The sequence below is a fragment of the Sinocyclocheilus rhinocerous genome, unplaced genomic scaffold, assembly GCF_001515625.1.
Source record: "Sinocyclocheilus rhinocerous isolate Xijiao unplaced genomic scaffold, SAMN03320098_v1.1 scaffold1185, whole genome shotgun sequence".
Taxonomy (NCBI): Eukaryota; Metazoa; Chordata; class Actinopteri; order Cypriniformes; family Cyprinidae; genus Sinocyclocheilus; species Sinocyclocheilus rhinocerous.
This window is the reverse complement of record NW_015627555.1, coordinates 394,230-407,569: the sequence shown is the minus strand read 5'-3', so window position 1 is coordinate 407,569 and position 13,340 is coordinate 394,230. Positions and strand designations below refer to the sequence as shown.

Sequence of the window (13,340 nt, the reverse complement as noted above, 5' to 3'; positions counted from 1 at the left end):
TTCTCAGAGACGCAAAACAGTGCTGTGATCTTTGTTTGGAACTATTTTCGTTGGCAAAATTAAGCAAAAACCAGCAATATTATGTCTAAAATGTAAGTCACTTATTGCTTTACTGAACTTGTATAAAATGATTATTAAATGTGTTCATGCTGATATCTGCAGAAAAACTGTATTCTTTGTGTGGTATAGATTAAGTTAACTATATTAAATATAAAAAGTATACAGAAGCATTTTTGCCGTCTACAATTTTGAATGCCTGGAATTTTGAGTTTTAATAGACTAATAAATCAACGTGCGTGCACTCTGTGTGTGATATAGCCTACTTGATAATGTCAGATTGCACATCATTACAACAACACTTACCATATTATCGCAGACGATGCTGTATCGCACACCCCAGACTCGACTTGAGCGGAAAATAAATCATCCGCGTTTGTGCGCGCATTTGTTTGCACATGAGCAAAGGTGTTTTTAGGAGACTAACTTGCAAACGCCAGACTACTGATTCGTCAAACCTGCTTTCCTGCCTACAGTCCTTGTTCTTCTGACTATTTTGTAGTAAGTAACGAATATGCTTCGGGGAAATGTATCGGAGTAAAAGTATACATTTTAATTAGGAAATGTAGTGGAGTAAAAGTAAAAGTTGGCTGAAATATAAAAACTCAAGTAAAGTACAGATACTTCCCAAAAATACTTAAGTACTGTAACGAAGTATTATTACTTCGTTACAATACACCACTGCTCAAAAGAGGTCATTTTTGATTCGTTGGAATAGAGCAGGGGTGACACTTGAGTAGCCAATAAATGTACAAGACATTCAATTCAATTCAATTCAAGTTTATTTGTATGCTTTTCACGATACAATTCGTTGCAAAGCAGCTTTAAGTTTCTACAATATATTTAGTAGTAGCTTGTCAGTGGTGACTATGTCAAATTGATGTACATATGGCAGAAATGTACGGTAAAATTCAGTTAATGACGTAATCAAACAGACGATGAACACTATTAACAGCAATTATTATATGATGCAATCAAACTTGTAGCAAAATGTGGTTGTTTATGTTGTTTCAGGGTTGGCATCATCTGAGGTCCTCTGAGGGGTTGGCATCATCTCTTCTCAGGTGTTCGGTCATCTCAGGTCTTTGTAAGGGCTGGATCCAGACTGAAGCTTGTGTAATTCCTAGTTACCACGGATTGTCAACCCCGTGGCAGAAACAGAGAATCAAATAGAGACAACCCAAGCTAAGGAATAATAATGTGAGCTAACCCATTAAGGGCCTTATAGGCAAGTAATAATATTTTGTAACTGATACAGAACATAATGGTATCCAGTGCAGAAACTGTAAAATTGGGGTAATATAGATCAAGTAAAACTAGCAATGAGATGCAGCCTTGGTCTGACGCAAGAAGCAAGTCATTTGTAATTTTAACAAGTGCATTTCTGTGCTATGGTGGGGCCTGAAACCTGACTGAAATTCTTCATAGAGATAATTTGTTTGCAGGAAGGAGCACAATTGAGCAGACACAACTTTTTCTAAAACTTTAGACATAAACGGAAGATTTGAAATTGGTCTGTAATTTGCCAGTTCATTAGGATCTAGTTGTGGTTTCTTAATAACCACCAACTTGAATGGTTTGCAGACACAATTTTTCAAAACTTTTAGCCATAAACGGAAGATTTGAAATTGGTCTGTAATTTGCCAGTTCATTAGGATCTAGTTGTGGTTTCTTAGTAAGAGGCTTAATAACCGCCAGCTTGAATGGTTTTGGGACGTGACCTAAAGATAACGATGAGTTAATAATATTGACAAGCGGTTCTTCTGCTACAGGTAACAACTCTTGCAGAAATTTAGTGGGTACAGGATCTAGTAGGCATGTTGTTGGTTTAGATGCAGTGATAAGACATAACAGCTAAATTATATTTCATTGGATGAAGAAAACATCTGGAGATACAAGGCAAGTTGCCAGAGATAAATGTGGCTGCCTAATAAAACATGCTCAAATGCAAAATCATATTCTGGAATCAAGGTGAATGTCTTTGGTTTAGAACTTAGAAATAAGCTGCATACACATCTTTTGGTGTTGTGGCAATCATGAAGTGTGTATTACAAGATTTCTGACTCATAATGTGATTGTATTATGACAGTTTTCTTACTCTGAGGCAGAATATGTGTGTGCACATGCAGTGTGATTCTGTGGCGCCCAAGGCATCTGGTCTGATGGCAGCGAATGTGAAACGTGCTGAAACACACACTAACACACACATTCACACATAACCTTTAAGCACAATTTGAAAATCGCTGCTAAATATAGAAAAAACACACCAGTAAGCCAAGACCTTAGGAGAAGACTTTCAGTCAGAATATCATTTCACCATTCATCCTGCTAGAAAGTGACCCTGGTATTCAATCTTTTCCTCCCCGTTCTTTCATTATCTTTTCCCTTGACAGGCAGGTTAGATTTTCAATAATGAGACCACCTCAGAGCTGCCTGACAATCTTAGCTGAATACTTTCCACAGGAGCATTATGTATTTCTCTGTGTTGAGATTAAGAAAAGGTTGTTTAAAAAGGAGACAGTGTGATTTCTGACATGTTTCTGGCAACTATAAGGGTTTAAGTGTTGACAGATATATTTTATTATGCAAGTGGTTTGTGCTGTGCATGAAAGCCTGTCACTCATGCTGCCACAACCATCTCACATATTTACATCACACACAAGCACACATTATTCATGCAGGGAATCAGCAATGTAGTCCGAACTGATTATTTATCATGTTACCCACAGATATATGTGTACAAACACCCCATCTCTGAATTAAAATTATGATTCCCTCTGACACACGAAAACTTCAGCCAGACTTTGATTAGATAAATGTCAGAAAATATAAGCAATTTCATTAAAGATCAGAATTAGTTTATTTTAACTTTAACTTTAATTTTTTATATTTTTAAAAGCTTTTTAATTATTAAAAAATGCAAAGTTAGTAATCATTTGCTTACTCTCATGTCGTTTCATATTACTTGCTTCCGTTTTTTTAAACTTTATTCCCCAAAAATTTTCTTTACTTATTTTAGCATTCTTTTTTTTTATATTAAAAATGAACATTTAGTAACCATTTACTTTAATGTTTTTTTGTACGACTTTCTTACATTTCCCAACTTTATTCCAATATTTATTAGCTTTTGGATTAGGTTACTTTAAATGTAAAATTCAGAACTGAACTGAAGTTCATTTAATATGAATGCAAATACTCATCTATTTTTTCCTTTTAAGAAAAAGGCAAAGCAACAAAGGCAGACACCTGTGACATTCACTTAAATGTCAGACTCGTGTCTGTTGAATGGCCTTCACTCATGTCAACCTTCCTTAGTTCTGCCTCTGCATCTAATAGTGTCTATTAGACGGATCTGTTTTTACCTGCATGTATGCAGTGCGTCTCCTGCCCTTTGCATGTTCTTGTTTTAGTCTGCATTCAGCAAATGTTCTCAAAGTTTCCCCTGCATGAATATTCTCTTTTAAAGATTGAGCATACTTTCATACTGCATGTCAAAACCACCTTTTTCTTTGACATCAAAGAGTTCTCAAGCTTTGAGAAGTACAATGGCTATCACCTTCACGGATATCATAAAGAATACATCCATAATGCCCTCAAACACACATCCACAGGCCAAATGCTTTTAATCACACTTATACAAATGTAAGATTTTAAAGAGATTTCAGACACATTTAAAAAAAAAACTTCTTGAAAAAAGACTTGCCTATTCTTCACATCATCTTATACTACAAAAACACTTGTCAAACATAAAAATAAACAAAGAACAAAATTAGAAGGGAGCTCTTGGAGGTCACGGGTTAATTTAAGAAAGTCTGCATTAACTGCAACAGTAATCGGTGTTTATGTTTCTAGCACTTTACATTTAAAAAAATACGTTTTTTTAATTCCATCATACAGAACTGGATTGATTTGTAGTAGGGGCAAGTCTGGTGAAGCTGAAGGGGAATGATGGGATGAGTTGAGTTCATTTGTCATATCACATCGGGTAGTTGAGCACCACATCTTGTTTGGCCAGCTCCAACAACATAGGGTCATCGAAGAACTTGCTGATACTGACATCCTCACTCAAGCCCTGGAGGAAGAGAGAGAGAGATGATTATGATGATGATATATGATGCGTATTCAAACTAAAGTTGATTGACATTACAGAGACATCAAGCGTGTCTTACTTTGCGCCTGCGGGTTTTGATCATAAACTCTCTGGCCAGATGAGGGGCCGGCTGAGGCTCTAGAGGACGAATCACAATGCTCTTATCCAGAGGATCACCGGGAACAATCTAGAGTGAGGGGCAGAGACAATAATTACACAGGACAGTGGTGAAAATCTAATACCATGTGACAAACATACACACAGAAACAGTGTTACAGGCAACGGAGTTCAAGATCAGCTGCTGCTGACTCAATTTTCTGCTACTCAACATCAAACACATAAGAACAACTCCACACACACACACACACACACACACACACAGGTGAAGCTTACGCAAGTCACATTTTACCCAATAAAGAAAACAAAGCCTATTTTTAATTACTACTACTTGCATTTTTACATTATCTTTGTGAAAATTCTTATTACCACATTTTTTCCAATACTCTTAAATTAAAAGTGATTCTCTTGGTTTAAAACACTGCAATAATGATTTTTTTTATTTGAAGCAGCATACATTAAAGTACAATAAACACTATTGTGTCTAAATACGTTCTATATTTTCTTCATCAAATTCTCACTTTTTAAATGTACCAATTCAGACATTTTTTTTACATTTTCTATTAAATTTGAATGTTAAATCTCATTTGGTTCTTACAGTAAAAATACTGTAATACATTTTTAAATAATCCATAAATGAATTTAATAATAATAACAACAATTACGTTAATAATTTACCAATTAATATAATTTAAATACTTAAATATTGAGATTACCGTTTCATTAATTGTCTTAAAATGTCACGATAGAAAAAAATTCATAACGGCCCTAGAAATAGGCTTCAGTTTGTTTAACCAAATTTTCTATTATTAATTTCCAATGGTGAATCTAATTTTCTCCCATTAAAAATACCGTAGTACAATAAAACAACAAAACAAATCAGAATAAATTAATAACTTTAATAACAACAATTTATAAATTATATTAATTAATAATAATAATTCAGCAAATTAATGTAAATATAATTTCCTCATATATAAATCCTCACACTACTGTTTTAATTAAATGCCATAAAAATGTCATTATGTAAAAAAAAAAAAAAATCCAGGTCGCAAATTAAAATTAGAAATCATATTTTGCTAAAAGAATGTATGTTTTCTTATTATAATTTTTTTTAATTGTAGGGTGAAACGTGACCTGGCGTGTTTTTGACAGGTTTTGTGAGGTTCATGTACACATAATACTCCTTGCACTCATTTAAACACACAAACAAACAAACAAACACACACACACGTAAGTAACAAGAAAAAAAATACGTGGGTGAGTTTGTACCTGCCAGTGGTGGAACACACTGAGCGCGAAGGCCTGGCCCTGCGTGTGTGTGCGGAGATCAGTTTCGAAGCCAAACGAGTCAATAGCGGGAATGAAAGCCTTGATGGCGTAGAGAGGAGAGCCAGGGATTGGCGCATCCTGCGTCACATGACCTCTACGAGACACCGAGACAAGATATCAGTCAGAGGCTCGTTCTAAAAGGAGACTATTTATTAGAGACTTGCTGACTTTTGCTGCCTTGAGCAACAATTTGCTTAATGTGAGTGTGTGTGTGTTAACAGACGAGGAGTCAGCAATGTCCTCATGTTTGTGTGTATTGTACCTCCTGCGTGCCAGCACTGTGTACACAGCAGAAACGCAGTCAGCAGGGGCCTGAACCTCCACAAAGTAATAGGGCTCCATCAGCCTGGGCGTGGCCTACAGAAATCAACCAATCACAAATGGATCACGTTATTGAATGAAACAGTCCAATAAGACTAATGGAAATAATGATTAGGCAGAGAAAGGAATCAGAGGAAGATGGGGGAAGAAGAGAGGTGGTAACAGACCTATGGATAAGGATAAATTACCATCAGGAAGGCAGAGTAGACGACTCTGCGAGCTGTAGGGATGACCTGTCCTCCTCCTCTGTGCAGCGGCTCCTGTGCGATCACTGCGTCCAGGATCTTAAACTTCACATTGCGGATTGCTGAATGCATGGAATGACAAGTTGATATATTTGTTATTTAGTACAAACAGAAACACCAAACTGTGTCCATTTACAAAGAGGCCATTTACATATGAAAAACTTAAAGAGACAGCAGCAAAAACAGCCTTTTTAATTGTGAGGGTCAAAAAGAGGGTGGAAAACGGCAATGAAAGAAAAAGAAGGGAAGAAAATTTAACGCTATAAAAGTGCAAGTAGACATCTAGACATCACAACAGTTTAATGTATGTTAGGAAAACGTATATTCAGATTACATTAATGGATACAAAGATTACATTTAACAGTGCTATTAAATTGTTCATGTTTTTAAACAGTAACTTTACATGAGTGTTCAATGACGGCAAAGGAAAACTAAATGTAAATATATACTAGGGCTGCACGATAAATCGCATGCGATATTTAATGCGCATCTTGTCAGAAAGCCGGTTCTGTAATCAGCGGTAAATCTCCATCACGTGCGTGCTTTCACATTGAGCAGCATTAACTACACAGAGCCGTTGTTCACTGACGAGCTGTGCAAAACCACGTTCATATTCGCACGATTTTTTGCCCAGCTCGTCAGTGAACAACGGCTCTGTGTAGTTAATGCTGCTCAATGTGAAAGCCCGCAGGTGATGGAGATTTACCGCTGATTACAGAACCGGCTTTTCTGACAAGATTCGCGTTAAATATCGCATGCGATTTATCGTGCAGCCCTAGTATATACACAATATTAGCTGATATATATCAAATATCAGCCGATACCAATAAATAGAACATTCCTAATTTAATTCCATATTAAAGTTTATTTACCCAAAGAACATTTTATTCATTCTATGGAGCTTTTTTAGACTGCTCTGCCTTCGTAACCATTGAAACCTCTCATATAAAATGTTATGCAATGTCTTACGTTCATCACACAAAGGACCCTCGCGTGTGCCCCACTGGAAGCCCTGTACAATGCTGTCCTTCACTGAGCCGAGAAGAGCTTTATCTACCTACAACACACACAGAGAACGAAAACAGTTATCGAGTTTAGCTGTCAACAAGTTAAGTATGCCAGTGCACGACCGTGTCACACGCAACACGTCAATTTTTTTCACACCTCTGATTGCCTGGCAAAACACACTCCAAACAATGACACACCAACACATCCATGCCAAAAGATTTTAACACACACATCTACATTCAAATGGCCAAAGGCACTATTTTCACATTTATTTATCAATACAGTCAGAGGAGAGATGAAGTCAAACCTATTCTAAATTAATTCGCTACCCAATTACCAGTGAATTTTATTAGAAAAAAAAGAATACAATAATTAAATGAATATAAATGAACCTGATATGTAAATTACCTCAGAGGGCAAAGTGTCATCTACTAAAATGTTGGGTCCGGTTGTGTCAGGTCCAAAAGCCCAAATGGAACGAGCTGCTAGCAAATCCCAGTCATACTTTGTCTGGAAAAACTCTCCCAACTTTTTTCTATGGAGAGAAAAAGAGATACATTTATTGGTTTTAAGATAGTTAACAGATTGTAGGTGAAAAATTAGATCTTGTCGGTTGAACTGCACCACATAGACTTCCACTTAAAGGTTTGTGGGCGGTAAAATATTTTAATGTTTTTGAAAGAAGTCTCTTATGCTCACCAAGGCTGCATTTATTTGATCAATTGATTTGATTAATACAGTTAAAACAGTAATACTATGAAAAATGTTGGTGCTGATTTGGTGCTCAAGAAACATTTATTATCAGTGTTGAAAACAGTTATGCATCTTAATTTTTAATATTAAGAAAGACATCTTTGTGTTCTATATAACCCATAAGTCCTCTACAGTTCTGACATGTATTTACCTGTTCCATGTGATCTGCACCACCTCGTTCTCAATGTCTTCGGCTAGACCCTTCTCCAATGGCTCAGCAATCATGGTAATCTTATTCCTTCCAATCACACACACACACACACACAAAGTAACAAATCACACACACATATACAAACACTGATGCATGTCAAGACTTATCCTGTCAAGACTTTTACAGGTCACTTAAAAAAAAAATCATCATAACTGGGGTTCTAAATGGTGGTTGAGAGAGAGGAAGTTTGTTTCTTACTTTTTATTGGGCGTTTCAGCAAAACACTTCAGGGAGGACGTCTCTACCACAGTCTCACAGAAGGTCACCACTGGATCAGCCACCTATTGTAAGAGATCAAAGATAAATCACATGAAAACAAAAAAGCATAGGCAAAAAGTGAGGGAAGTAAATTCTATGACAGCAAAAGAGCACCTTGATATCGATCTCAGAGTACATCTTCCGCAGGTCGTGCATTACACAGTCCAGGTACAGCTCACCTGTACCAAGAATCACATGTTCACCTGACTCCTCCACCTGAACACACACAAGCCAGCACAGATTAATAAGAAACAAGTCAGTAATACATCTTATTTACGAATCTTGAAACGCTAATAAAAAAATGTTAAAGTAACCCTGCTGATTGCCACTGCAAGTATATGTGATATTCGGTTTGGTCCAGAGGCTTAAAACATGACATAAATATGGTTTAAAAAAATATTGGTATCGTGGGTTGTTCTAGGAAATGTTACCTTTGTTGTAAGTGATGGATAACTCTTGTTGACTTTTCTGAGTCCATCCAACATCTTGGGCAGTTCTGAGGGATTGACCGGCTCCACAGCGATTTTTATCACTGATGCTGTGTTAAACTTCAATGGCCTGAAGATCTGAGCCTACTCACACCAATACAAAGAACATTCAACTTCCAAAGTCTCATTAATTAACACTGCTTGGTTTCAAATAGATATCTCTCTCTTTCCTACCTCTTCATTTCCACGGGGCTCTGTGATTGTGGCCGTTTTAACAATAGGCTGGTCGCACCCTTCAATCAACACCCAGTTACCAGCAGGGACACGATTCACTTCAATCTGATACCTTGCATAAACACATTAAACATAACATTTACAAAGACTACAGTGAAAAAAAATATATACTGATTTACTTTGAAACAATTTTCACTCAAAAATAGTACATTTTTTACAAATCATTACAAAGTCTTTGTGTTACATATAACCCAGAAGTTCTCTACAGTTCTGACATGTTATCTTACCTGTTCCACGTGATCTGCACCACCTCGTTCTCAATGTCTTCGGCTAGGCCCTTCTCCAACGGCTCGGCAATCATGGTAATCTTATTCCTGCCAATCACACACACAGTGTTACAAATCACACATACGTATACAAACACTGATGCATGTCAAGACTTTTACAGGTCACATTAAAAAAAAAAAAATTTCACAAATCAAGTTCTAAATGGTGGTGCTGAGATACAGGAAGTTTGTTCCTTACTTTTTATTGGGCGTTTCAGCAAAACACTTCAAGGAGGACGTCTCTACCACAGTCTCACAGAAGGTCACTACTGGATCAGCCACATATTGTGAGAGATCAAAGAGAAATCACATGAAAATAAAAAACATAGGCAAAAAGAGAGGAAAGAAATTTGTATGACAGCAAAAGAGCACCTTGATATCGATCTCAGAGTACATCTTCCGCAGGTCGTGCATTACACAGTCAAGGTACAGCTCACCTGTACCAAGAATCACATGTTCTCCTGACTCCTCCACCTGAACTCACACAAACCAGCACAGATTAATATGAAGCAAGCTAGTAAAAAGATTAAAACACATCATAGTTATGAATCTTGATACACTTAAAAAAAATCATAAAGTAACCCTGCTGATTGTCAGTGCAAGTATATGTAACATCTGGTTTGGTCCAGAGGCTCAAAACATGAAAAAGATATGGTTTTAAAACAAAATTGGTACCGTGGGGTGTTCTAGGGAGTGTTACCTTTGTTGTAAGTGACGGATAACTTTTGTTGACTTTTCTGAGTCCATCCAACATCTTGGGCAGTTCTGAGGGATTGACCGGCTCCACAGCGATTTTTATCACTGATGCTGTGTTAAACTTCAATGGCCTGAAGATCTGAGCCTACTCACACCAATACAAAGAACATTCAACTTCCAAAGTCTCATTAATTAACACTGCTTGGTTTCAAATAGATATCTCTCTCTTTCCTACCTCTTCATTTCCACGGGGCTCTGTGATTGTGGCCGTTTTAACAATAGGCTGGTCGCACCCTTCAATCAACACCCAGTTACCAGCAGGGACACGATTCACTTCAATCTGATACCTTGCATAAACACATTAAACATAACATTTACAAAGACTACAGTGAAAAAAAATATATACTGATTTACTTTGAAACAATTTTCACTCAAAAATAGTACATTTTTTACAAATCATTACAAAGAAACAACAAGTAATGCTTTGAAATAAGTGTGAAATTTTGAAGCAGAAAGACTGAAATAGTATTATTTTGTAAAACGTTCTCCAATAATCTTTTATTTTTATCTTTGGGCCTCAAGATGGCATAAAATGATTTAAAATAAAACAAAACAATCATTAAAATAATAATAGTCTTGAAAAACACTAATTTTTAAAGTGTGACTTCTAGAACCAAATTAATAAAATCATATAACTGCATGGGCATTTTTATAATGAATTACTTGGTAGCTAGTTATGCAAAGCTCTAAATTTCTTATGGGGTATAAACTAAAAAAATATATATATTTAAAAGATCCTTATCCTTAAATCCTGAACAACTAGAAAAGACATGGGGCTTTCAAATATTGGGGTGAAAAATGGGGGACCATGGACTAATAATGCTAGCAAAAAAAATGGATCAGAAAGACGTGTGACATCACCTAGCAACAGAAATCCACAGGCGTCCGATAGTGCAGATCTGTGAGTCCTCCTCATCCTCCAGGCTGTAGTTCTCTCCCAGAACCTTCACCGGCTGGCCCGCCTGCAGGGTTCCGCTCAGGACTCGACCAAACGCGTGGAACTGCACGCCGTCATCTGTGCTGTACATCTTAGTGGTGTGGCACATCAGTGGACCCTAAGAAAAAAGAAAAATTTGACTTACTTCTTTGGGCCTGTGTCATTGAGATACTTAAATTTTTAGGCTTGTTAGAGGTGGATACATTTTTATTTGGTAAGACAACATGTGCATTAACTATATTTACCAGATAAATTCTTAAATGCCCACAAGAAAAAGTCATGTGACTTTGGATAAAGTCATGTGATAGAATATTTCACTCAGAGAAGAAAAGAAAACATTTTGCTCTGGTCATTCTGAAACGCTGGAGCCAAAGCCTGTCATCAAAATGATTAGCTCCTCCCAGAACTGTCTCACGCTGTCGCTCCCAGACATAAAGCATCTGCCACAGTGTTTCATCTGTATGCTCTAAATCGCAAATTATTTATTACTATTTACCTAATAAAAGAACTACAGTGGCATCCCCAATGGCAACGACTTCCATTTCCATTTATATTTTGTTCCAATTTATATTCACATATACACTACCGTTCAAATTTTTGGAGTCAGTAAGATTTTTTTCTGAAAAAATAAATAAATAAAATACTTTAAAACATTTTTTAAAAATCTTATCAACCCCAAACTTTTGAACACAGAGTATAAAGTGATGATTTTGTCTTTTTGAACACTAGGGATGGAAACTCTTACAAGCTGAATGTCACAGCACTGACATAATTCTCTGCAGATCCCACACTTACATCAGGGTCACACTCAGACATTGTCTCTCCGAGGTCTGAGTCCAGTCCACCTGTGTAGCTGTGCTCTATCTTGGCTTTGGCACCCCCCTGAGGAGATGGTATGTGTTGCACGCACATGTCTACAAAGCCTGTTGAAGTAGCACATAATATTAAACCGAACGAACCTCACACGTGTGCAAGAATGATCATTTATTGCACCAACACCACAGCACAAAAAATGACACTTGCCTGTAAACTCTCCAAAAAAGCGGTTACAAACAAGGCGCAGCAGAGGTCTGATGTTGAGCTTTAACTCCTCTTTAGTCAGGTGAATGCCGAGCTCATCCAAGACACGAGGCAGAGACGTATCCACATCCCCAACCACCTACAGACACACACCACAGTTATACAGCCTAGACATTAGTGTGTGTTTGACTGCCTATGTCTGCCTGAATGTGCATATATTTTACCCAAGTAAAGTGAATCTGAGTGTATTTCTCACCTGTGAAAGAATCTTGTACAGCGGCTCCAGTATGAACTCCACAAAGCTGCGCTGAGAGTTGCTGTTGGGGGCTTTCTTTGTGAATTTCCTCCTGACAGCCACAGAACGCGACCAGTTACAACCAAGAACCAAAAAACACGCTGCCATTATGCAAATTGTCTGTGAAATAAAATTAGCTTGAGATTCTTACGTTTTAGGGTTGAAGTAAATGTCTCCCCACAGTCTTTTGGCAAACTCCATGTAGTTGATGTCACCTGGAAAACAAGGTTGAGGTTTTCAGACAGAAGCATCGAGGATGCATTTGAATGATATTTTTGTGTCTGCCTTGCTCACCGTAGGTGTCTGAATAGATTTTGGCGAAGGAGCCAAGAGTGAAGCAGATGCTATATTGTGAGGAAGCGAAACACACGTTCCCCAACAGGGGAGACACAACCAGAGACTCATCTGTGGAGTATGTGCTGCCAGAGAGAGAAAAAACCCCGGAGATATTTATTCTCTGGAATTTCAGACAAAACTGCTTGCTAAAAACAATTAAATTCATAAAGCAAATGAAAAATACGAGCAAGTAAAAGACAAATAGTAGTTCTAGGTAGGGTTGGGTACCGAACTCGGTACTTTTAAGGGTACCGACCGAATTGCGTCGGTACTACAGAGTACCGATTCACGTTAAATCAATCGGTGCCAAATTTCGGTACCTGAGAACGCATCTGGGCGCATACGCTACAGAGAGGGAAAGAGAAACCCTGTGACGTGAGGTCACCCCTGCAACTCGTTCAAACAACACACAGGGCAAGCCGAAATGTTCTGAAGTGTGGTTACATTTCTAGGGCCATATGGTTCCTGTGAAAACACGGACGGGATCATGGAGTCCATTCATAAAAATGTAATTTACTCTATAGCTTGGAATGCCACGGAATTCGTCAATTTTGGATGAATAAATCAAAAGTAGCCATTGCCACAATTCGAATCGCGATATGAACTAGCGTCTGGG

At 37.4% G+C, this 13,340-nt stretch overlaps 1 protein-coding gene across 2 annotated transcripts in view; it reads right to left on the bottom strand.

The window, feature by feature from the left end:
- Positions 1–3,663: 3,663 nt before the first annotated feature.
- The window catches only part of LOC107731090 (116 kDa U5 small nuclear ribonucleoprotein component), a 12,892-nt gene continuing 3,215 nt past the window's right edge, over positions 3,664–13,340 (bottom strand). Inside the window, exons 11-28 of one of the 2 annotated variants that reach the window (XM_016542087.1) lie at positions 12,683–12,807; positions 12,540–12,603; positions 12,350–12,440; positions 12,097–12,232; positions 11,869–11,996; positions 10,998–11,191; positions 10,312–10,423; positions 10,081–10,221; positions 9,753–9,854; positions 9,580–9,662; positions 9,342–9,428; positions 7,579–7,705; positions 7,132–7,219; positions 6,106–6,224; positions 5,859–5,953; positions 5,537–5,690; positions 4,227–4,334; positions 3,664–4,129 (exon numbers count right to left, since the gene is read on the bottom strand). In XM_016542087.1, the coding sequence (XP_016397573.1) occupies positions 4,034–4,129; positions 4,227–4,334; positions 5,537–5,690; positions 5,859–5,953; positions 6,106–6,224; positions 7,132–7,219; positions 7,579–7,705; positions 9,342–9,428; positions 9,580–9,662; positions 9,753–9,854; positions 10,081–10,221; positions 10,312–10,423; positions 10,998–11,191; positions 11,869–11,996; positions 12,097–12,232; positions 12,350–12,440; positions 12,540–12,603; positions 12,683–12,807 (2,050 nt within the window). In that variant the 3' untranslated portion in view covers positions 3,664–4,033. Of the gene's footprint in view, positions 4,130–4,226; positions 4,335–5,536; positions 5,691–5,858; positions 5,954–6,105; positions 6,225–7,131; positions 7,220–7,578; positions 7,706–8,074; positions 8,162–9,341; positions 9,429–9,579; positions 9,663–9,752; positions 9,855–10,080; positions 10,222–10,311; positions 10,424–10,997; positions 11,192–11,868; positions 11,997–12,096; positions 12,233–12,349; positions 12,441–12,539; positions 12,604–12,682; positions 12,808–13,340 lie in introns of both variants that reach the window. The other variant, XM_016542081.1, reaches the window with a different exon arrangement.